We start from the raw sequence: 25198 nt of genomic DNA, 5'->3' as shown, positions 1-25198 counted from the left end.
GCAAGACTAGGGAAAGCAAGGGACGGGATTTGAAGGTAGCTTTGGTTTTGATCGATTGTCAGCCTGCATAGCATTGCCGACGTATTTTAACCGCAGGTTGTTTGAAAAGACAAACACTATTCGTTAGAATTGTGTTTTTCTATTGAAAAACAACCGGAGCGGTCGTTCTCCGGGCTATGTTTTGCAAGTCTGGCAGCGAATCGAGACATCTTGATTGGGGCCTAGACGAAATGTACAATCTTCGTAAAAAGTTCAGTGTATAGGCTCCCGGAGGCGATCTACCTTATGGCATCGGTCGCTACTCGCTTAAAACCTCGTGGCACGTGGCACGTGCGATTCCATTTTCCCCGTGTTAAGTGAACGGGGTTTTGGACACTTTTTGCGCGATCGCCAATAGCGGGAAAACGAGCCAAGGAAGAGGTGGTTTTCTTCCCAGCATTTTATGGCAAACACGTTTGGGTACACGCCAGTGTGCGCTGTATACCCCTCAGAATCTCGGAACGTGTCTTTGCACGAGGTCAAAGTTGGAATTTTGCTGTGTCCCATGTTAAGTCAATGGACGGCGATGTCGAGACTTTGCAGAGACATTTTCATTCGATCTTTGTACAAAATTTTAGAGATAGATTTCGCCCAAACTCTTATATCTTGTAAAGGAAAGAGCATAGTACATGCCGTTATGCTTCGTTAAGCTGGCAAAACTCATTTTTTCTTATAAAGTTCATTTGAAAATTAAAATTTTTAACATGGAAAGTCAATGGGAGCGTCTTTATTCCTCTATAACTTTTATCTTTAGTAAGATATATAGGTGAAAAGTTAATATAATATACAACTTTTGATGCTCTTTCCACTGATGCCTAGGACGTCACTGCACGATGTGCCGTTTTTAAGAAAAGCTGTAAAAAATCAGGGCTCGACTGTGACTTGAACCCAACCACATTAGAGTATACGAACAGGTGACGGGGATACCTCCCGTGTGCGGATGCGACACTGATTATTGCTAAATATTAGCATTCGGCCGCCTGTGGGGTGCCTTTAGAAACCTTATATCTCTGCAACCACTGGACCGATTCACTCGCGGTCTTTTGTGTGGGACAGCTCCTCCCTTTCTGACACGTATTGTGCTATTCTCGATGCGTATGGGTGACCCCTAATGCACGTGCCACGTGCAAAACGAAGAGGTGTCAGTTCGGTTACAAGTCTAATAACTCTGTAGTTAGTTTGCCGATTGCACTGATACTTGGCATGGTTGTAGGCACCTGCCGCGCAATGCATTTCCATGTGTCACGGTTGGGGTGCCGCTGCACGTGCACACGGGCAGGGTGACGCTTCCAGATCTCGAGAACGGCTGGGCCGATTGTGATCAAAGTTGGCACACCGCTAGAGGCTGGTAAGTAGGGTGCCGTGCTAAAGTCAGATGGGACCCAGTTTGCACGTGCGCACGTGCAGGCTGACGCTTCCATATCTCAAGAACGGCCGGGCCGACTGTGCTCAAATTTGGCATACCACTAGAGACTGGTTAGTAGGGTGCCGTGCACAAGGTAAGTATGTATTTTCATGTGCCGCGGTTGGGGTGCAGCTGCACGTGCGCACGTGTAGGGGTCGTTTCCCGATCTTGGAAACGGCTGGGCCGATTCAGATTAAATTTGGTACATCGCTAGAAACCGGCGAATAGAGTGCCGTGCACAAGTCAATTGGGGCCTAGGCTGCACGTGCGCACGTGCAGGGTGTCGCTTCCAGATCTCGAAAACGGCCGGGTCGATTGCACTCAAATTTGGCACACCGCTATAGACCGGCGAATAGGGTGCCGTGCACGTCAGTCCGTAGCACACCGACTCCGGTCTGCACGTGCAAGGCTCATCCTCTCGTTTGGTGGCGGGCGTTTTTGCTGCGTTTACAAAGGTGCTTGCTCAAACAACCTGCGGTCCCGCGATGCGGAGCCCGGCATCGCAGATGCCGGTAATGCACTTTCGTTGTCGTCATCGCTCTTTCACTCAGTCTAACTAAGGCAGATCAAGCGTTGAGCAGACAAGAAAAGACACTGATCTGTTACCTAGTTGTTACCTGGCCAACCATATCTGAAAATATTCGTCAGAATCGATAGCTAGTTAGGCCAAAAATAGCGTTGCTCTTCGAATAAAATCGGGGAATGAGAACATATGCGAGAGTGACTAACAAGCGTACCGTGCACCTGAATCCTATAAAACCGCCCGGTTGTGACAGCCTTGGATTATAATTTATCCTTAAAGGGAGATAATGAGCTTTCTTTTTTCTTTAATAAAAATTACTCGACATCTATACTATTTCTACTGTAGTTTCTATAAAATATGAAAATTTCCTAGCACATTTTCGTATGTGAAAAAGGTTTTTATTTTTGCAAAAAAGAAGCAGTACTTGCAGTACTTGTAACACCCACCGAAATGCGTTGTCCTTCTTGTCCTTCTCTATAAAAAAGTCGCAGTATATGGCGCTTTTGTTTCAAACAGCGACGCTTGGGTTTTTGTTTATGTTATCGCCTTGTCGTTGCTTGGTTGTAAGGATTCTAATTTGAATTAGAGTTAATTCGGTTTAGAATTAATTAGATTCGTACATAGTGCCTACTCTTCTTTGTTTCCAAGTATTATTTTGCGCCACAAATGAACGGCATGCGCCAGAAACGCAGCCAAATCTTGCGATTGCGACTACGAAATTCATTATTTTGGCCTCAGAGCCTGAAGCGAAAAATACAAGCATATTTATTTCAAAAAGACTTCAGGTTTGTCGAACGGTGTTATGAGAATTTTGATAACAGTACTGCATAAGTTTTTCAGTGATGCCGCAAAAGTGTTGTATCTATCTTCTTTTATTGTGCAGTCGGCGGGACCGATTCAAAATTGAGTCGTTGCTACTAAAATAGCAGCATATGGCCTCAGATGATGAACAGGAAAAATAGTTGCGTAAATTTAGACATAAACCACCCCCAAACCATGAATATCTTTTGAAGGCACTATAGACGACCATTAACTAACTAGATGTGATGAAGATCAAATGTAAGGAATACGCTCATTTTACAAAATTACATGCAAGTACCAAAAAGTGATGTAAGTACTTATTCAACGGTCATTTTCAGCGCTCCCCGCTAACGTGACTTCAAGTTGAGATATTTGCGGCAAGGTACCGCATTGAGCAAAATGGTTTTAATTTACATTATAACTTGTTGTGTTTTGTCAGAAAATGATCCTAACTCAGATTTTGTGGAAAAAGGTCATTATCTCCCTTTAAAGGGACTATCCCACCTTTAACATGGGGTTTGAGTTGAGATAGCCAAGTTTGCGGCGAGGTTCAGAAACCACTATCTATCTAGGTTGCAACCCCCGCGGCCTCTTGGTGTTGAAGAAATTCGTTCCCTTCATTTGAAAATGGGCCTTGTACAAGGCCCTATCTTCAACATGGAGCGACCGTTAGTGTGACGTCACCTCGTTTAGTCATTCTGATTTAAATGGGTTTGTTCGTTGAAAAATCGCTTAAAACTTGGTCTGAACTTTGTTGTGGTGCCTACAGAGTAAAAATAATCAGCTTTATGACAGTAATGTGGCCTGGGGAAGGAGGTAATTTAGGGCTGTGACGTCACATATTTGAAAGTTTGTGTTTGGAATATGTGAAGCCTAAGATGTTTAATGAAAAATAAATGCCAGAACCGTGTTCCTGGTCATCCAATCTATAAAGTCGGGCACAATTTAACTGGTTTTGACAACATTTTAGAAGGTGGGATAGTCCCTTTAAATGGGCAGGAGTTCCAGGAGGCGCCAGTTTCCTTTAACCCATTTGACGTCACGAGTATACTGGTGTGCACGTGTTTTGGCTAGGAGCATCACGTCATGGTATTCTGTCGCTACTCACTAGTGGCGATTGGTGGAGTTCTATCTGTGACTGATAACGTGCGATAATCAGCAAGCAAGCCGCATTTTGTTGATACATGAGATTCCATTTTTCTATCTCGATTTGTTCTCATTGTCTTCTTGTGTCATGCTTTTACCTAGAATGCAAAACTTTGAATAGTTTCGGCTTTGCCTTGCGACACCCCTCCCGATGCTGTTTTAGACTTTTCTTAGCATGAGGGACAACTCTGAACTCGCACGTTTTTTTTCCGGCAGTGGAAAGTTATTACGTAGCCCACGGTCCAAGAAACGGTTTTAAGTCAGTCATGATGTTCGTACACCCTGAAAGCGATTATGTATTATTCAAGTTATCTCCTGTACTATTCAGTCTGCAAAGGTCATGTTCCGGTCGAGTTTGGAAGGCATTTCTCTCGGGTGTGGAAAGGCAACTCTTACCAAACTTATGGAAGCCAACGTCTAGTCCTTGCAAGTGGCGAAGTTGAATTACAAACACAATTTGTATGGCTTTGCCTCCCATTCGTATCTAAAATAGGGCTGAATTTCCTATACCCGCACAATTCTGCCGGCGATTTAATTTATAAAGGGGTAGTGAACAGGCAGGCTGTTGCTGGTTTATATGTTGCTACATAGCACGAGATTGCCACAATGTTTTGTTACAACCTTAATCGGTGTTGCTAATTCATTCTTTGTTTACATGAACAATGTCAGCCGAAGTTCCATCGCTGCTAGTTACCAGCCATCCAATACCACGACCACCACGACCTTTGTAAATTCGCACTAAATGATCGACAAATTCGCGCTTCATCGTAGATCAACTCGCGCTGCATCTTCGACGCACCAGCAGAGCTCTATCTGTTTCCGCTCTTCAGACAGCAGCGTCCCCAGATAACAACACCTGGCTCTGAGCGCCCACAAAACCCGCCGACGATGGCAGCGAACTGCGCGTTTGGCACGGCCGGCTCCTGAGCTGCGGAACGGAGCCCTGTGCCAGCGGCAGCCCCAGTGGGCACGCTCGCCGCCGCGCCGCTGGCGCTGCAGAAGGACCATCGCTGCCGTTGCAGAGAGCGGTGGGGTGGAAGGGGACGACGTAAGATGGGTTTTGTTCTGGGAATGTCGCTGGCAGTTGTCGCTGGCAGCTGGCAGTATGTTATAGACAGACCCGCATGCTATGGGCGGCTATGAACGGATCGCATTGCAGAATGCAGTGGGGCGGAGCGGGCTGATATCATGACCTGGATTTTTGTTTCAACGGCCATATCAACTTATTTTACGAGATGTGTCTGTTTTTCGCCATTCCGTGTTCGACATATGTAGGATGATGGGAAAGGGCTAACTAGCAGAGATTCTCGTGTACAAACTCAGAATGAATAAGAATCTCCTGTTGTCATTTCTGTGAATCAAGGCTTTACGTAACGCTAAATGATGATGCTGGCGTTGCACGTCCTTGAGCGTGGTTTACCTCGCTCCGCGGGTAATGCCGTAGGGCGTAGGGGCAAACAGAGATGCAGCTGGACATTTACCGCCTCTGATGTTCCGTTAAATCTGTTTGTTTTCTCGACTGGTTCATAGAGTCGGAGTGCTTACGTCAGACGGTATCAGGTTCCGTCCGATCCAACATACTTCCGTATGATATCGCTGACATCGATCCGGGTTCAATGGATCGATACACTTTAACCTCTACTTCCCTTATCAGCCGTTCCAACCAACCCCAACCTGACCATGTCTAACCTTACCGACCCAAAATCTGATCCCCACTCACCGATCGACTCCTGTGGTGTGGCCCCGTCGGACCGGGGACCCACACACCGAACGTGCCTGAGGCCTGAGCTCACCGACCCTGTCTTCCCCCCCCTTCCCCCAGGTCCCAACGACATTTAATGGCCTACAACTGACCCCATGTGGACCCCAACAAACCTGTTCGATAGGTACCCAACGACCTCTGTGACCCCGTCTGACCCCTCTGTACCCTCAGGGAGTTCTGGAAAGAGTCGGTGCCTCGTCTCACTGTTCCCCCGCCGGCGGCTCCCGTTGAGGAGCAGACCGCGTTCGAGGATCAGCGTCACCGCCTGCTGCTGCGGCCGCTGTCCAGGTTCCTACTGGGAGATGACGCCGTCGACGGAGAGGTGAGGGAGGGAGAGGGAGAGGGAGAGAGGGAGAGGGAGAGAGGGAGAGAGAGAGAGAGAGAGAGAGAGAGAGAGAGAGAGAGAGAGAGAGAGAGAGAGAGAGAGAGAGAGAGAGACAGAGAGAGAGAGAGAGAGAGAGAGAGAGGGGGGAGAGAGAGAGAGGCAGAGAGAGAGAGAGAGAGAGAGAGAGAGAGGCAGAGAGAGAGGCAGAGAGAGAGAGGCAGAGAGAGAGGGAATATGACGCAAGAAAACTGGAATGTCAAATTATTTGGAATTCTCGACTGATATATGTGATTCAAAACTTCCATAAGAAATATTGTTTTCTTTGCTGATCTCAGCAAAGTTGGGATATGCCTGTCCCGTAGCTCAGTTGGTAGAACTTCGGGCTCCCGGTAGTGAGAGCCCTGGTTCGAGGCCCTACGGCGTTCAATATTTGAGACTCCTGACGGGGGTAGTCAAGAGTCTCAAATAGACGTTGTAGGCATTCGTAACGGTGACGCGTTTGCACGTTCGTCTGTGCTTACATAACCCTGCTCGTATCAGTATGGTTGTTGTTGTCATAGGTTGCCTAGATTTCACAGATAACATACTCGTACAATGACCCAGTGCTGATTCGATCAAAGTGCAAAGTCAGAATACCGCCATGGGTGCTTTGTCAGTGTCTCGCTCAGAAACAGAGCAGTCCTGGGCAGAAACGTCGCGCGGATGTGGAGACGTAGGTGTTTGTTTCGCTTGTATTTGTTGGATCGAGTCTGTCATTAGGTCAAGGGGAGGCTCGACTGATGAACTTATAATTTTCTGCTAGCCTTCAGTGTTTCAAACAACCCCGTTTCATGACGTTTACGGTGGCGCAGTGCGGTCCCAAAGGTCAGGCATCGACGACAGATGCGACACTATCACCTCTGTACACAGTCGCGATAGCACCCGTTGAAACCTGATCGGCTCCCAGTATATGGCCTTTGTTGGGCTTAGAGACAGTGTTCAGACTCGGTGGAGATTCGATCCTGACAATGACGATTTCCGATAGGTTCTTATGTTGATAGCTCCATCATGTCTTGAGTGGGGTGATTCTGTCTCAACACGTCCTTTTGAGCTAGATTAGGCATCACTTTAACATGGACAAACGCACAGCAAGGGGCGGGTAAAATCGACCTCATCTGACTCGAATTAGCCAATCCCACCTGTGCTTCTAACCCAACCTGCACATCTGACCTGTGACGTGCTCTGCCATGCCCCTATGTGTATCTCGTTCTCGTTCGTGACCTGACCTGTGACCTGCTCTGCGTCTCGTGCAGGAGTCGGCCCCGCCGCCGTCGCAGGTCTGTGGCAAGGTGTTCAACAACGGCGACCCCACGTACAGCTGCCGCGACTGCGCGCAGGACCCCACCTGTGTGCTGTGCACCGAGTGCTTCCGACAGTCGGTCCACAGATACCATAGGTAGGTCCGTCACAGATGCCATGCGTACACACTGCACAGATACCATGGGTAAGTCAAGATGGGGTCAGGGATACCACGGATGTGACAGGTAGATGGGGTTAGCTCACATACCTATGCCACAGGTCTGAAGGCCCGTCATCCGACGACCAGCCGTGGTGTGAACTAGCTGAGGGTAAAGAATTGTTATGCAGAATCCGCTTTTTATTTTTTCTGGCTATTTAGTGCCAATTGATTTATCAATCTTACACCAGTGGCATCAATAAATCAGATTGGAAGAACTAGCTGTCCAGCAATAAAGACAATTTATTATCAATTCAGGCTCACTTACGACACGGTTGGTATTGATCCTCTCATCCTCTTTGCTCCGCGGTACACACTGTTTGGTATTCCTTGCATTGCACCATTGATCGATTGGAAACCCTCCTGCAGCAAAGTGCTGTGTTTTTTGTCGTGCTTCGTCGTGAGCTCACATTTCCAACAATTACTGGCAGAAGAGGTTATTTTCGCCAGTCCAGGCATATCGAATAACCATTATCAAGCTCAGACGCCGATGATCGCTGAATTTGAGACTCCTTGAAATCCAAATCGAGCCCATTTTGCAGTCCAGCGTGTCTCAGTAGCCTCATACCGACTCTGACCCCACCGCGCCCCCTCAGGTATCAGATGTGCGTCTCTCAGGGTAACGGCGGTTTCTGCGACTGCGGCGACTTTGAGGCGTGGAAGGGCGACCCGACGTGTTCCTCGCATAAACCGCCGCCTCCGGAGCAGCGGCCCACAGAGGCATCCCCGGAGCAGGCCGGCAAGGCGTCCGTGCTCTTCAGTGCTGGTGGGTGACACACCGGAGGGAGGTGGTGGTTCGAGAGGAGAGTCAGCAAATGATTTTTGGTAGGGCTGAAACCGCACAGTGGCGGGGAGCCCCGTTGTGATCCTTGTTAGTTGTTATCCTGAGTCGTAAGTCTTGCCAGTTTATGGGAATATGAATACGGTAGCACCGATGATTCTTAGTTGGAATCATTTTATTGAGATATACGAAGGCATTTTTCGAGGGCATTTTACAGCGGACGACTGAAGATCATGATCGAGTATATCACAGCAAGTTGATTTATTTTATTACGCTACATACCGCTTAAGCCAGGTGTCTTGACATCAAAGTAGCTGCTTTTCCGTCACAAGGGCTCCCTGGCCCCCCGTCATTTAACACCCCTCCCACCCCACCATTCCCCCTCCGTCCTCCAGCTATGCAGTACATGCTGAGCGTGTTCGACCGGGACGCCAGCACGCTCAAGATCGTTCCGCTCGAGCTGGACCTGGGTCGAGAGCACTACCCTGCACGCAACCAGCGCTACGCCACCATGGCTTACAACTTCGGCGTCACGGCCACGGACAAGGTGGCTGATACGGTGGCTCAGGTGACGCCCTGCTCGCAGGAGGAGGCCAGGGCAGCGGCCACCGCCCTGAAAAAGGAGGGCGCCGCCATACTGCTCTATAATGATATCACGGTTAGTAGATGTGGGGGAGGGGGAGAGGTGTGAATCACGTGAATGGTCGGGGGGGGGGGGGGGCGTTTGCGTATTGTGTAGTTATGGCAACCTATCGTTATATAATTATCGGTTGTTTCGCCTGGTAGCTAGCGAGGATATGTTATAATGTGGCTTCTACTATCCCTGGCTCTACCTCAGATTATATCTAACGACGTCTGTCTTTTTCATTTTTCTCTCGGAGTTTGACGTCACTCAGGGCCCAGAGCATTTTGTTGGCTGCCACATAGCACGGAAGAATCCTCAGAAGTGTCATCTCCCAAGTCCCAACAATAGCGTGTTCGTGCTCCTCGCTAACATGCCACCGCTCATTCTCTCGTGAATCTACCAATGGCCTTTACACCTCAGAACGATGACGCAGTCGCTCCCGCCACCCTTTCTCCGGCCAGGGTTGTGACGAGCTGCTGAAGCGTCTGAAGCCGGAACAGTCGCGCAAGTTGCGCCGTGCCGAGCTGCACGTGGTTCACGCGCACGTGGCGGCGCACCAGCTGTTCACGCTGCGCCTAGTCCGCCACCTGCGGGAGATGCTGGAGCGCCGGCCCACACTGCGGCCTCTGTTTAATACGGTCATGCAGCAGGTCGGTAACGGGGATTCTGAGTGGTTTGATTGATCAAACCACAGACTTCTCTATTTATAGAGAAGTTTGTGATCAAATGTGTGAGGAATTTAGAGTGACTAGGAATGATGAAATGCCAGAGAATGTTCGGAAATTTCAATTGTTCTTGTTCCACTGAGCACGGTTTTGTATTTATTTCAGAACTATCGTAATCTTTTTTAACTTTTTGCCAGACAGCTAGGCCACCTGCTGACTGCGCAGTTCCGCTGTCAGTGCTGGTATCACTGTGTTTCGACTCACCTCCCTATAACCCCATTCCTATCGACTGGCCATATGTGTCCGCCCTCATATGTCTGACCTACCTTTCCCACATTTCATCTTTGTTTTGTCAGACTATCCGAGCTGATGCCCTTCCCGCCTCTTCCCATGTGTCTGTTCTTCCCGTAACTCCCCGGGTTGTCTGTGTATTCCCTCAGACTGTCGGCGGCTCGGAGCTGATGCCTTCCATGCTGGAGCGAGTGATGGCCTGTGATGGCAGACAGTGGAAACAGGCCAGGCACGAGACGCATCTGCTCCTCATACAAGGAATGCTCATGGACATGGAGTCGAAAAAGTACTTTGCACAGGTGAGCAAAGTAGTTTTTCTTAAGTGTCGGGAGGTCTGTCTGCTTTGTGTCTGCTGCCCGACGTAACTCTTACGCGTGATTTATCGGGATAACAAATTGATTGCTGGTCCCGCTAGTGCCTAGCCTGAGCTTTGCCGATTCATTTCTGTGAAAGTACGTGCGAATTTTCGTGTGCATATGAATAACCTCCCCTCTAGGCTTTCGTTATGAGGGAAGTCGTAAAGACGCACTAATGAAAATGGTGTGAGTCAAAGACATCATCGTCGATTAACTATTCTTTTGTGGGACGACGACTAACGCAGACGTGACTTAATTTCGCATCGTTTATCAAAACAGTTAAAAGCTTCACATATCAAAGGCACGGAAATTTCACCTGACACAATTCCATCCCTTTAATTTTTCATAAAGAAGCGAGTGTTTTCATTTTACCGGAAGTGAATTACATCTGCTTCACTTCCCGTAAATCCAGCTGTTTAGTTGACATTTACAATTGCACCTGTCGTGCAACTGTTGAAAAACGTCCGGTGTCAGTGACCAAATGTTCGTAGGGGATTTTCCATTCAGCTGTAATCTGTGAGAAGTTTAGAATTACTGATTTGACGTGGGCGTGGTATTAAAGCCGGCTTCGCCAAATCAATAGGGCTGGCTGCAACTGTTATGACGTTTGCATGTCCCTGGTAATTTAATGTTCAATAACTCGAGAGAAATCCCTGCCTTTATGTTAAAAAACACAGCTCGAGGAGGCTTTATGTGATGGAACGAACTCCATTTTCCATTTAGACTATATGGACCAATTTTTATTAACTGCACGCCACTTATATGAACTACGTGTATAAGTACGTTAAATCGTAAGTTTGCTCATACTTGTCACGAGCTTATGCCTTCCCTTCGTGCGTTAGGTCAAAAGTCGTAAAAGGGGAGACTCGGAGCCCCACGTGTTATGCCCTCTGCCGTCGTTTATTCTCTACTAACCCCCATTCTGTTCTACTGCCCATGTCGACAGATGTTCACGGCCCGGTACCGGGAGCAGACACTGGCGTCCCTGCCGAGCACCATGCAGTACTGTACAGGATCACTAACCACTGTGTTCTACTGCCCATGTCGACAGATGTTCACGGCCCGGTATCGGGAGCAGACACTAGCGTCCCTGCCGAGCAGCATGCAGGACCAGATCACCGTGCAGGACCTGTCTGTGCAGATCTACACGGTGCCCTCGATCGCACACCACCTCATGGCAGAGCAAGACGCCCTGGCCGTCGTGATCGGGACGCTGGTGGATGAACTCCGCACGCATACACACGGTACGGGCTTGCGATACGCGCACATATCGTATGAGATCTACACACGAACGTAACGAGAATAGAACGTACGAGCATGACCTTACGGCCGGTGGGACTGCTTGAGGAATGGCCGGAGGGGAGGCATGGTTGGTAGTTTTCAGACTGATGTGAGGAAAGCCGTTGTTTTTCGTGCCCTTGGCGCAGGTGATGGCCACCTCTAGTTGACTATCAATGATGGACTGTGTCAGATACGCACAAGGTAGAGGCAACATTTTCGAATCTTTACATCTTGAGTCAACGCAAAACACCTACCTCCCCCTCTGGCTTGTCGGGTCTCCCATATCCAACTAACCCCCCACTCGTTCCACCACCACTACAGGCGGTCAGCTGGTGCTCCGACCGGTGACCTCCGACTCGGCCGCCCGGCGTCGGTTCGAGTGTGTCATCAGCTGTCTGACCGACGCCAAGTACCTGCTCAGCGTGGTCCCGCCGACTCAGTCGGATAAACTGCGCGCCGGAGTGCGCCGCGGACTCGACATGCTGCTGGAGCTGCTCTACTTCTGTGAGGTTAGTCTCGGGGGTGTCCTGTACGCTCGCAGATTGTGGTAAGAGTCTGGTCAGTAAGGTAAGTCATGTCTGTCGTCCTAATTGGGTGCTGCAATCGTTTGTCAAAGTGGCAACGTAAAATCAGCCAATGGCTAGCGGAATAAAGGAGTCGAAGGATGGTGTGAACACATGTCGACGTGCCGACGCTCAAGTCAAACATTTACTAGCAACCTATTGATATCAGTTCTAATGTTGTCAAAATGATTGACCAAAACCTCGAGGCTTGTTGTCGATTTTCCTGGATCGCTAAACCATTTGAAGCTTCTCGAGTTTTTTTTTTAAGCTTCGGCCTACGGCCATGCCTTCGAGTTCCACTAACTTGCTTTTTTCTCTCCCATCGCCAGGGTATGGAGCCGGTGGTGCGCGCCCAGACGGCCCACGTGCTGTACGACCCGCAGTACGAGCTGCAGATGACGCTGTCGTTCAGTCTGGCGCCGCTAGTCAATCAGGTGCTCGAGTGGTGCGCCTCTGACCGACAACTGCTCGTCTACGCGTACAGGTGAGCGGCTGTGATGGGAGAGGCGAGGGCGTAGAAGGGGAAGGGATGTACTCATGTCACGCGGGACTTGGGAGTGTGCTGTGTAGTTTCTTGAATTCTTCCCTCGGAAGGATGATGGAGTCTGAACTTTGTGCGGCTAGGTTGTTGATCAGATTAATGCGCATTGTGCAGATGTAGACAGATGTTGGATATGTTTAGATTTGTTGTTTAGAACTTGCACGGTAATGAAAAGTTTTAAAGCTGAAACATAACTCTAATATGGCCATGACGTGTACGTGCTTCATCACCATTGGAAAAGTCACTGATCACTCACCCATCTGCGAGCCGTCCGCTTTGCTTGCTCTATAAGCGACATGCAGTTTGTTTATTGATTACCTGTCCTATATGCAGTGGTGACATGTTCACTCTCGCCTCTCATTCACTCGTGACCCTGTTTATTTGTGTTCCGTCATCTTGGCGGCAGCGTTTGGATAAATCGTCACCCTATCATTCGGCATCACTTCCGCATGACGTATCCGTCCGTCCCACCGCCTAACACAAACTACACCCTACAAGTCTAGACTTGGTCGACCAGTCGATCCTAACAAATACTCTCTCTGTTCGACAGTGCCGTGCTCTCGAAGCTGCACTCTCGCCTGCCGCCGGACAAGTACTTCCAGCGGTGCGAGGTGCTGCGGTTTGGGCGCCGGCTCAGCGTCAGCCCTCTGTCTGTGATGACAATGCCCGTCAGTCTGGAGTTGCCGCTTTCGAGGCTTCTCGCCGGACTTCATCTTCACTTGGGTGAGTGGAACTCGCAGACAGGGGATCGCAGAAGGGGTGTACATAGCTGATGAGTTGAGTCTGGAGGCGCCTTAATTGCAAACAGAAGTCAGCGCCCGTGGGCTGGCAGTTGGAAGAATGGAAGTTTAACGGGCTACCTACGAAATATGATGGCTATCAGGATGATCTGGTGGATATGAATGTATTCGTATTTTACGGTTTTGGCGCAGCCTTACAAAGCTGTATGATGCCCCATAAGCCAGGAGTAAATCCCATGAATCTTGTAAAACGGCATTTAGCTTCTTTTAGCTACCTTTGACATGTGAATCGCCCCTGGTCTTACGCTAATGTTTATTATAACACCGCTGCTGATCTGTTCCCATTATTCCGTGAGCACTCACCCGTTTCCTACCTCTCGTTGCCAGCGGCTCACGGACTGAGTTACAACAGCAGCGAGTTTGCCTCACTGGAGGACCGCGTCACTCCAGCCCAGATGCTGGAGCGGCCTCTCCGGGCGCTGGTGGTCGATGCCCAGGTACGAAACTGGGTACTCAGAAAACTAAGACCCTGACCTGGCCTCACCGGTCGTTGGTCGTCGATGTCCAGGTCTGTAACTGTGTACTCTGTCCCTCCCCTGCGACCTAGGGCGAGTGGTCTCTCATCTGACGTGTCAGCTTCAGTAATGTCATCAACTAGGAGCGCCTGACATCAGTATCTAGCTTGTCTGACACCAGCCCAATATGCGAGCGTGTCAGTGTTTGACATCAGCAGTGACGTGGGCGTGTCTCTCACGTCAGCGCAGTAACGTGTGTCTGACCGTGACGTCTCGTGTAACCCCCAGGTGCAGTCTGGCCTGTGGCGGCGGAATGGCCGCTGGCTGGAGATCATGTGCAGCTGGTACTCGCTGCCCGTCCAGGTGGCTGATATGCGCGACAGAGATCTTCAGGTGAGGAGTCCACACACCGTCCCACGGTGGGACGGAGGAGGAAGGCTGATGGTGGGAAGGACGTGGTGGAGTGCGTTGTTTTAGGTGAATCTGTCAGAGCGGGGCTTCGGTCGGGCTCTTCACAGCCCAGAGACGTCTTGAGAAGCATTGTCTGTATTTACATCGGACACATGGTTGTATATCCATACATACACTTAAAAGTTACAGTTTACATTTCTACGGTTGTACATTTACAGTTTATTACACAGAAGGATAGTTCCAACACCAAGTACGGCCGGCAGTGCGCTTTAGGGGCGCTACACATACACAATTAGCATTCTGCACTCAGGCGTGTCGACCAGGCCGTCCGATCTGCTGCACGACCAGCATATAGAATAGGATGGTGCAAGGAAAAAAGTGTGATCTGTAAAGGTCTTTATGATTACGGATAGAAAGACGGGATAAGGATAAGCAACATTATCTCCCCCTCCCCTTGAGCCGACAATAAGAGGTGTCACCGAACACTCTCAACAAGATATGAGAGTATGGTGCACAGGTATGCGTTGCTGAAGGTCGACACTGGTAGCTGCGGCAGGTGGAAATCCCATCGGTTCGCCAGGAACATGGTGAGCAGCAGCTGAACAGTCGTCTGGGACGCCGTAGATGGACCGCAGGTGCGCCTCTGGAGTGGTCAGCGAGTGGTGCTGGACCACAGCGGCGGCCGGCTGGGACCTGATATCGCCGGAGATTGTGTTGATGAGGTCACCAGAGAGGTGACGGCGACGTCAGGTGCTGTTGTAGCCGGATCCCAGCAGGAGGGCGCTGCCACGGGTGTTGTGGCGTGGCGCAGAGAGTTCGGTCCACCGGTACACCGTGCCGTGTTGATGAGGCGGGTGTGTAGACGGCGTCGGTGTCAGAAGGCTGCTGCTCGGTCTGGCTGGAGAACCAATAGGGGCATCCTCTCTACTGCAGGAACAGACTGATTTCGACCAGTGCAGGTCTCGCGGCTGGACTGGGCCCTTTTTCCAGAGGTGAAGACCCGAAGAAGGAACCCTGTGACCATAACTGACGCATCGTTGTGCGAAGTGGGTGACAATCTCAAATTGTGGCTCAAATTGGGCCCTTGTGGCTCAAATTGGGCCAAGGGCCCAATCTTATAAAATGCCGTACTATTCTATTCACGGCATTTGGTAACATTTGAAGTGATACCAGTGCTGGCAAAGGGTTATCCGAGTCAACGAAATGGCTCTTTAGACCGTCGACAGACGATGGACTGAAATGCGTGAAAACCATTTTACAATTGATAGCCGTTTTCTGCAGCTGAACTTCAGCCAGTGCTGCCATATCCATTCCACGGCGTTTATAAGATCTAAGAGGAGTTTTGGGAGAAGTGGTAAGGCCTACGTTCGACTTCTACTAATATGATTAGCAATAGTGAAAAATAGTTCAATTACATACATCTGACTTATACTAGTATCATTATCAATGGTGACGAGCAATTCAATTACATACAACAACACATACAACAATTGCATAGTAGATAGACTATTTAGGGTACACATTTCACTCATCTTCGTAATTCTGTCTGTCCATCGCCATATATAATAGGCATCATGTGATAAAACAATGAACATAATGTGATAAAATAGAGATGTGCAATGTGCATTGTCACTGCAACTGCGATGCTTGGGGCCAAAGAAAATGTTTGGCCTCACCATGTTGCGCTTCCGCTTACATTGTTGTTTGTAAGTTCTTTTCGGGTTGCTGCAGATAGTGGGCGCTGGCCAGGCGTGGCACAGGAGCACTGAAGCGTACATACAATATGTAATCACTATCAGGCTTGATGAGCCTGGCGGAAGCGAAACATGAAACCGGGGAATATCGAAAAGTTCAACGTTTAAAAAGTCATTAAAAGTGTCACGATGAATGAAAGGGTGAAATTTCCAGGCAATAAATGGCTTTAAGCCAAATTAGGTATTATTTTATCGGAGTGCTAAGGGATTATGTGGTCATAGACAAAGAGTCGAAAAGACCACGGGAATGCATAAGAGCTGTGTGTTGGACACAGGTTTCATTGCGTTGGATTAGGTTCAATATAGGGGCATCTAAAATCTATTCTAGGATAGATTTTGGATGTGGAGACGGAGAGCGCATATCATTAAATTGAAGATGGATGGCGAGAGGGGCGCTCTGCAATAGCTCGGATTCCAGGATGCCGTCAGTGATAACGAAAAGATGATGATTATGGACGGCACGGGAAAGGATATTGGGGCGGTGATTTTGCAGAACTTGTCGAAATGAGGAAGCCATATACTACATATTGGAAACTAGAAGGAACACACGACAAGTTTGACAACATTTCGGCACAGAAGGTGCAAGAAATACGAGAGCAATGTGTTGAGCTAGGAATGTCAACTGAACCAGATGAAATATGATCATCGGTTGCTACTAAAGTAAAAGATAGTGATCCTTCATTATAACAGAAAATAGTAGGTAAAACAAACTGTAAGTGTGATGAAGCGAGTAGTGCAATAGCACGAGGAGTTATCATCACACGACGCGACTCTTTTGCAAAAGAATTCATCTCCTTCGCATGGTTGCGTCTCTGGACAATGGCATGTGTCCTGACTCCGTCCTCTAGTGCCATTTTGTTGGCGGATACAATCATAGGCAGCGTCCTCTCCTGGCTGATTTTCTATAGGTTTGGCGAAGAACTTAGAAGGGTGGTACAGAATGCCTTGATGTTGTGCAAGGGTGACCCAATTTACTACCGAGTAATCCAAGCAAAGATCACAGGAGTCACTGTCACAAGAATCGATGGCACAGATTTGTGGTGGAAGAAAACGGTGAAGAGAAAAGGGTCGCTACCTCAGCCACCGCTTTTTGTCTTCTCTTCTTCGGTCTTGAACTCGTTGACGAGGTGGTGTTCATCACTCGATGATGTTGAGGACAGCTGACGAGCCGTGCGCTGTCGGCGGGCTCCTTAGAAGTCCAGTGCAGCTGATAGCGTTGGTTGCCGCAGGGCAGATGATATTGCCGGGCAGAGCTGCTCACCGGAGACGGTGCTGCTGGACGATGAGTCTAGGATGATCAGCTTCCGAGTCGATGACGTGACGTAGGATCGACGCACCGGACGCACCGTCACAGAGCACGGACCGAGCAGCCTGCGATGTTACTGCGGATGCAGAGGCCGGGGTCCGCAGCGAGGGCACAGGTCCCCTCGCCCGCTGCTGCCACCATTGTCGCAGAGGCGCGGAAGGAGAGAACCGGGCGGGTTGAGGCTTGCGTTGGGACTGTCGGGCTCGCTAGCGTCGGTGCTTGTGAAAGGCTCGGCTGGTTGCGCAACACAGGGTGTTTGTGCGTACGCAGGCTCGGGGGAGGGTTGGGCAACACACGACCGGCCCTCCGACCGACTGGCTTATCAGATCGGTGGGCGGTGCCGACACGCTTGTGAAAGCTGCGGCTTTTCACGGCAACAAAACTTTCGTTTTATCGTGATATGAACGAGGGTAATTAATAAGTTCCACAAATATGTCCTAGTTAAATTTGCACGAGGAAGGTAATCACGATGGACTTTGCGAAGGTTCATCCACCCTAGAGCAAACACCTCACTAGAAGTGATTCATCGAAGTCCAATATTTCCTCAACCAAGCAATGCTACCGTAATAATTCGCCAAGAACTGAATAAGAGTGTGTGTAAATATACAATGAAATTACAGTAAACATCACACTGAAATAACGGCGTTTTTATGATGTCTCTTGCGGCGATAGTTGCTACCATCCCTCGTTGACATCTCCCCGTTTCTTTGTCCGCAGGTGGCGCAGATTTGCGCGTCTCTGATGGACCCGGATGAGTTCGTAGCCACGCTGCTGTTCCGACACGGAGCGGCTGACACAGACGGAACGCTGGCTGGCGAGCACGGCGAGGCACTGGTGAGTGGTGAGGCACTGAGACATGGTGAGGCACTGAGACATGGCAGAGGACGGGACACTGGCGGGCGAGCACGGCGAGGCAGTGGTGAGTGGTGAGGCACTGAGACATGGCAGAGGACGGGACACTGGCGGGCGAGCACGGCGAGGCAGTGGTGAGTGGTGAGGCACTGAGACATGGCAGAGGACGGGACACTGGCGGGCGAGCACGGCGAGGCACTGGTGAGACACTGAGACATGGTGGGGGACGGAAGACTGTCAGGGGAGCACGGCGAGACACTGGTGAGACACTGAGACACGGCGGGGGAGCATGGCGAGACACTGGTGCAGTGGTAAGGAGACATGATGGAAGAAGGGTCGAGCTTATGCTGGGCTGGCGTAAGGCGTACTAGTTGGGAATAATGTGGATACTGGTATTGAAAGAGAAATGCTATGGGGTGGAGAATGCAATTCGGGAAGGGATAGGTAGTACTCGTAGAGAAGGTAAGGAGTTACAGGAATACGGTGACGATTTGAATCGCCTCTGGTGGAAGAATTTTTGTTAAGTAACTGCTAACTTTTTTTAAACAGAGACCGATTCGGAAGTTTTTTTTAAGACATTAGGATCGTTGTCACAAATATTGGGTGTCTTGATAGTAACGGCCAGGTATCCGGCCTCCTCCTCTACCCCTCCTTCAGCCGGAGGACGACCCGGAGGGCGAGCGGCGTGAGCACATGGACAGCAACATGGCCGACCTGCTGCTGCTCCTGCTGCACGTGTTCGCCGAGCGCTACCACCCGGGCGTCGGACAGGTCACCAAGGAGCAGTGTCTGGAGAATGAGGTACGAGCGGCGCGGCAACTGATGGTTTTGATATGGGGGAGGGGGGGGGGGCGAAGAGCGGCTGTGTTACTGCTGAGCATGGAAAGTGAAAGAGCGGTGCGCCGTGTGGTTTTCATGGAATAGGTGGCTGACATCTAAGCTCTGTATCAAAATATTGCTGTAATATTTTCATCTATAGTTATTTTTGTGTTGCTGCTGTTATCTGCTGTGTGCGCTACTCACAGTCTGCCTCCCTTAGTAACGAACGATTGCCAGTGATCGCTCTGGCCGTGTCTGACACTGACCCCTCCCGCCCCGCCTCTCTCCGACAGGTGATCCAGTTTCTGTGCGTGAAGCCGATGACCCACTCCCAGGTGGCCAAACAGCTGAGCGAGGCCGACAGCGGCATGTTGGAGGCGGCGGTGAAACGCGTGGCCGACTTCGCCACCCAGCAGGACTTCCGGGGGCAGCTCACCTATCACATCAAACCAGGTAAGAGCAGCTCATATAGCACATATTATAACCAGCTAAGAATATACATCCATGACACGACAGTTACGTTCTATGACACGTGCAGTTACGAATGTATCATCCAACACGTCAGAACAGATTTTCGTCCCCTATTGGTTGTTCAACTTCCGCTGTATGTAATCATTGTATGTTGGTGTATCTTCCATAGCCAATAGAGGTGGCAAAAGATGAAAATTTTGGGAACCAGACTCGAACCAGACCCGGCTGGACATTTCTGGAACCAGTCGGACCCGGTCTTAGTTGGAATCGGAACCAGTTGGACCCGTTCCCCAAAAGTCAATTAATACAAACTACTTGTAAGTATCATTAGTTGCATCATGTAAAACAGCCTATTTCCCACTGAAAATACTCATGAGCTACTGTGCGCAAAGAAACATTCACTTCCTTCACTTCATATTTTGCAATAATGTGTAGTGTGCAAGATGTATAGTAACTTTATGGAAGGACCCGGTTGGACCCGTCAGAAAATTTCCCGGAAGACTGGTTCTTTGGACCGGGTCCTCGGGTCCACATTTTGCCACCTCTAATAGCCAACCAAGCACCGATGCTCCGCTCTCAATACGCTACTCTAATGCGGTATGCTAATAATGTAAGGCAGCAGCTTATAGGTCCTTCGTCTTAACACGCGCACCGACGGGGGGGGGGGCGGATATCCGCCCCCCCCCCCTGAGGTTTTCGCGAATATCGGGAAAACCGCGGTGCGGTACGACTATTCTCTCATCAATTTTACACATGGTGTGCAAGTTTGAACCTCCTAACTTTTAAGGTCAGGTCACCAGGTCACTTTGAATTACCCAACCTTAAGTCACTTTTTTGCAACTTTATCACCGTGCCAGAGCTACAGTAGATGTCGGAGGCCTTTGAAAGTCGCAGGATGTTATAAGGTCATTAGTAACTACAATTTGTATATCTCGGAATTTTGATATCGATGACCTAAGGTCAGGTCAATTTCTCGACCTCCCCATTATAAGTCAATGGGGGAAAAATCAACTCCCTGTTTTTACCCCTAAAACGGGTCGGAATGGCCCCATAAACCATACATGACCTCATATACGATCAAATTTCACTACCTTGAGGTCTGTTTTGCTGTTGGGCAGCTGTAAGGTCATGTGACGTCAGCAAAGGTCACCAGCGGTTTTTTGACAATAACTCCGTACAGGAACAAGATACAGCCGCGCGGATGGTCTCATTGTGTTCAGCTCATCAAGGCGCATCGAATGATATACATGATGACCTCGAGGTCACGTGACCTGAGGTCAACCTTTGACCTTGACCTTTCGAGGTCAAATATATTATATCATTCGATGCGGATTGACGAGAGGATCACGATGCTGCCCTTAGTTTGTTCCTTTATTGACTAGTTCGAAAGTTATTCGAGAAAAACTCTCCATACCTAGCGCCGCCATTTTGACTTTTTTAACCCCTGTGACGTCATCTTTGACCTGACCTGAAAATGACCTTAGTAAAAATTGTAGACCTTGTCCGTGCGTATCCCTTGCCGTTTACCGCTTGTCGCTATCTTGCTTCGTTCTCGAGATCTCAGGGGGGACGGTCATCCGCCCCCCCCCCCCCCCCCCGTCGGTACGAAGTTGGCGCAGACCCCCGTCGGTGCGAGTGTTAAAACGCATCGAAACAGTATTGCATTCGTAATAAGACTGTTGCCCATTAACTTTAGCCTCCACCTATCCATTCTCGCCTTGCGAGACCCGCAACTCTAACCCATCCCCCTCCATCGCCAGAGTACACGCACCGTTACACCCCGATGTGGCACCACTTCTCCCGTCACTACCGGTCCCAGTCAGAGCAGAGACTGCGGCGGCTGCGGCGGCAGCGCGGTGAGTCGGCCTGTCTGCCGCCGCCGGCGGCGCCGCCCTTCCAGCCGGCGCTGCGGCCCGCCAGAGCCATCCTGACCTGTGACGTGACGCTGCAGGTGCTGCTGCAACAGCTCAACAGGTCAGTCTCGTAATATCTGTGTCATCTTCCTCTTTTTTCTTCTTTTTTTGTTCTGCAGCTGAGGAATCATGATAAAAAAAAAACGGGACAATTTTCTGCTTATTAGTGATGTCATCTGCCTAGCTGCATGTTTGCCTTCTTTATCTCATGTTGGCATTTCTCCCAACTGCTTTTATTAAGCCGACGATTTTACACTATCATGATACGTTGCTTTCTCCCAAACAAGCTACCATTTAACCCTCTGACCGGCTTTCTGCCCGCCCCCGCTCCTGTCTGCAGGATGTTTGACGCGCCGTTCGCCGCCTCTCTGGAGCTGATCCTGCTCCGCTCCCTGTTCCTGATCGGCACGGCGCTCAACGAGGAGGAACGCGAGGCCAACACCGACGAGCCGGAGCCGTTTTGCTTCTCCGGGCCGGCGCAGCGCGTCGGGCTGGTGGACGTGCTCCAAAAACTGGTGAGAATTGGGAAAGACAGAGGGAGAAAGAGTCCGTTGTGACGACGACAGAGATATAAATTGATGGATATCTTACCCGGTTAGCATTCTATGGTCTCTGGAGCTTTTCAATTATCAAATATACCTATGCAAAGTGACTTATTCCATGTTATCATTTTTTTGCCATTTTGTCGTTACGTTGGTCTATGTTCAGTTCATTGGCTCGCTTTTTGCCATCGTGTTTGCTCGTTCCCCAGGTCGGTAACCCGCGCGTCAGTCCTCACGCCGACCTTCTGGCCTGGGTGAACACGAAGCTGAACCGTCTGCTGGGCCGGACGGCAGCCGCCTCGGACAGCCAGGCAGCCGCCTCTGAGGACGCCGGGAGCGAACAGAAGCGCCGCCGGGCGAAGGCGGCCGCCCTGCGCTCGCGGATCCTCGGCCAGATGCAGGCGCAGCAGAAGAAGTTCATCTCTGAGAACATGACGGCGCTGGCCGAGCCGGAGGAGGCGGAGCCGAGCGGCGCGCTGTCGGCCGAGCGGGCGGCCGCCGTCACCGGGTCGGCCATGGACCTGAGCGAGGGCGCCGAGCCGGACCGGTGGCCCGTGTGTCTGGGCCCGCGGCAGTCGGCGCGGCCGGCCGCACCCGCCGAGTACACGTGCATCCTGTGCCAGGCCACCGAGCAGGTGTCCAGCACCCGGCCGGCCATGGTGATGGCGGCGTTTGTGCAGCTGTCGACGGTGCTGTCCCGGGACCGGGCGTCCACGGCGGCCAACCCGGTGCTGTACGTGCCGAGCTCGCTGCACCGGCTGCCACACACCTCCAGCTGCGGGCACGCCATGCACGCCGCCTGCTGGCAGCGACACTTTGACAGCGTGGCGCGAGACAGACGCGCCCACCCCAGGTAGGCAGAGTCACGTGCTAGTGGCTCTCCTCGGGTCTGGGTGATTTAGTGGTAGTTGGGGTCAGAGGTGACTTTTTGCCGTGATATAAAGCTAGACGACCATCGCAGGACGTTTTCTACGGTGTTCTAATTGTAATGGCAATTTGTATCTATTTCGTCAATTTAATCATACAACGACACTCTTTAGGATTGCTGCAAACGCATTTAAATTTGAGTGCCTCCTTTTAATGATACCTGTCGTCTCAACGTGGAACGAAATTCCCTCCAATTTTCTATCAATAGCCATCAAATCATTTTTTTCATTTTCAATCATTTTTCCTTCGGTCGCGACGGCACTCTGCCGATCCACGCAGCACAAACTACAAACCCTTCTCCCTACTGACTTACTCAATATGTGACCCTCGTCTGCCCCGTTGTGCCCGCAGGGTCCAGTACCTGTCATCGTTCGACGTGCAGCGCCACGAGTTCCTGTGTCCGCTGTGTCTCCGTCTCAGTAACACAGTGATACCCGTGGTGGCCGAGTGGGGTGGAGCGGCGCCGGTCCCCGCCGCCGCCGCCACCGTCGACCACATCGACGTGTGGCTGTCGGGACTGATGGTGGCCTGTGGACCGGTGAGTTGCATACTTTCCCTGCCCTTCCCCTTCCCTGTTGATAATCGTCGGCACGGTGACTATCGTCGGAATGGGTGAAGGGTGTGTGTGGTGGGGATTGGGCTGCTAAACATACCTTAACAGATCAAGTGAAGACTGCTAGTGGCGCACAATCAACAGAAGTCTATCCTTTAGATTTGAAGACTTGGCTTATGTCACATATAGAATATATCGCCTGTGGTAACTGGCGGCCGCAGTGAACTGTTGCTTGCAACCGCCAACTTGGTGTATAACTTAACCCGCGCACCGACGGGGGTCTGCGCCAACTTAGTACCGACGGGGGGGGCGGATGACCGCCCCCTCCCCTGAGATCTCGAGAACGAAGCAAGATAGCGACAAGCGGTAAACGGCATCGGATACGCACGGTCAAGATCTACAATTTTTACTAAGGTCATTTTCAGGTCAGGTCAAAGATGACGTCACAGGGGTCGAAAAAGTCAAAATGGCGGCGCTGAATATGGAGAGAGTTTTTCTCGAATAACTTTCGAATTAGTCAAGATAGGAACAAACTAAGGGCATCATCGTGATCCTCTCGTCAATCCGCATCGATTGATATATATGTTGACCTCGAAAGGTCAAGGTCAAAGGTTGACCTCAGGTCACGTGACCTCGAGGTCATCATGTATATCATTCGATGCGTCTTGACGAGCTGAACACAATGAGACCATCCACGCGTCTGTATCTTGTTCCTGTACGGAGTTATTGGCCAAAATCCTTTGGTGACCTTTGATGACGTCACATGACCTCACATCTGCCCAACAGCAAAACAGACCTCAAGGTAGTGAAGGTTGATCGTATATGAAGTCATGTATGGTATATGGGGCCATTCCGACCCGTTTTAGTGGTAAAAACAGGGAGTTGATTTTTCCCCCATTGACTTATAATGGGGAGGTCGCGAACTTGACCTGACCTTAGGTCACCGATATCAAAATTCCGAGATATACAAATTGTAGCTACTAATGACCTAATAACATCCTGCGACTTTCAAAGGCCTCCGACATCTACTGTAGCTCTGGCACGGTGACAAAGTTGCAAAAAAGTGACTTGAGGTTGGGTCATTCAAAGTGACCTGGTGACCTGACCTTGAAAGGTAGGAGGTTCAACCTTGCACACCATGTGTAAAATTGATAAGGGAATAGTCATACCAAATTTCGCGGCGCTACGCGCCGCGGTTTTCCCGCTATTCGCGAAAAACCTCAGGGGGGGGGGGCGGATATCCGCCCCCCCCCGTCGGTGCGCGGGTTAATGGTCGTGACGTCCTGCCCTAAGATGTGACATGCGGTGACCTGCCATCCCTCCCCTGTCTGTAGGTGCGCGGCGGCGGCGGTACAGAGGAGGACCCGTGCTCGTGCTGTGACCCGGACTGGGCCGACACTCTGACGGCGGCTGTCGGCTGTCAGCTCACCGAGAGGGAGAGTGAGTTACACGATAGACAGATACAGAGGGAGGGGATTTAGTGGGGTTGGCTGTCCAGACACCCTGTCAACGGCTGTCGGCTGTCAGCTCACCGAAAGGGACAGAGCGACGGCCTGATGATCAACAGAATTGTGAGGATAGAGGAAGTGTGAAACGTGGATGGATAGCGGGACACTTTGGAGGGTAAGGAAGCTGAAACGGCAGTGATTGCTGCGGAAGACCGAGAGGGATAGCGAGGAGGAAGGGAAGGGAGAGAGAGAGAGAGAGAGAGAGAGAGAGAGAGAGAGAGAGGAGAGAGAGAGAGAGAGAGAGAGAGAGAGACCTGATTCGCTCGTCTAGGATTGTTTTTCTGTTTT

General features: G+C 50.4%; 1 protein-coding gene across 1 annotated transcript in view; it reads left to right on the top strand.

Moving 5' to 3' along the window:
* The window catches only part of LOC122372567 (E3 ubiquitin-protein ligase UBR2-like), a 31196-nt gene extending 6313 nt beyond the window's left edge, over positions 1-24883 (top strand). The window contains exons 3-22 of the mRNA XM_043349924.1: positions 5848-5998; positions 7294-7436; positions 8093-8262; positions 8673-8935; positions 9364-9552; positions 10008-10157; positions 11266-11458; positions 11817-12004; positions 12388-12542; positions 13150-13322; positions 13727-13836; positions 14143-14247; positions 18043-18159; positions 18835-18978; positions 19290-19449; positions 21228-21441; positions 21721-21895; positions 22132-22775; positions 23201-23387; positions 24737-24883. Of these exons, the coding sequence (XP_043205859.1) occupies positions 5848-5998; positions 7294-7436; positions 8093-8262; positions 8673-8935; positions 9364-9552; positions 10008-10157; positions 11266-11458; positions 11817-12004; positions 12388-12542; positions 13150-13322; positions 13727-13836; positions 14143-14247; positions 18043-18159; positions 18835-18978; positions 19290-19449; positions 21228-21441; positions 21721-21895; positions 22132-22775; positions 23201-23387; positions 24737-24883 (3778 nt within the window). The remainder of the gene's footprint in view (positions 1-5847; positions 5999-7293; positions 7437-8092; positions 8263-8672; positions 8936-9363; positions 9553-10007; positions 10158-11265; positions 11459-11816; positions 12005-12387; positions 12543-13149; positions 13323-13726; positions 13837-14142; positions 14248-18042; positions 18160-18834; positions 18979-19289; positions 19450-21227; positions 21442-21720; positions 21896-22131; positions 22776-23200; positions 23388-24736) is intronic.
* The last annotated feature ends 315 nt before the right edge of the window (positions 24884-25198 follow it).

The sequence above is a fragment of the Amphibalanus amphitrite genome, unplaced genomic scaffold (genome assembly GCF_019059575.1).
Source record: "Amphibalanus amphitrite isolate SeventyFive unplaced genomic scaffold, NRLGWU_Aamphi_draft 001374F_arrow, whole genome shotgun sequence".
NCBI classification, from domain to species: domain Eukaryota; kingdom Metazoa; phylum Arthropoda; class Thecostraca; order Balanomorpha; family Balanidae; genus Amphibalanus; species Amphibalanus amphitrite.
Note: the sequence above shows the minus strand (reverse complement) of the source record. Positions and strands in the feature narration are given on the sequence as shown.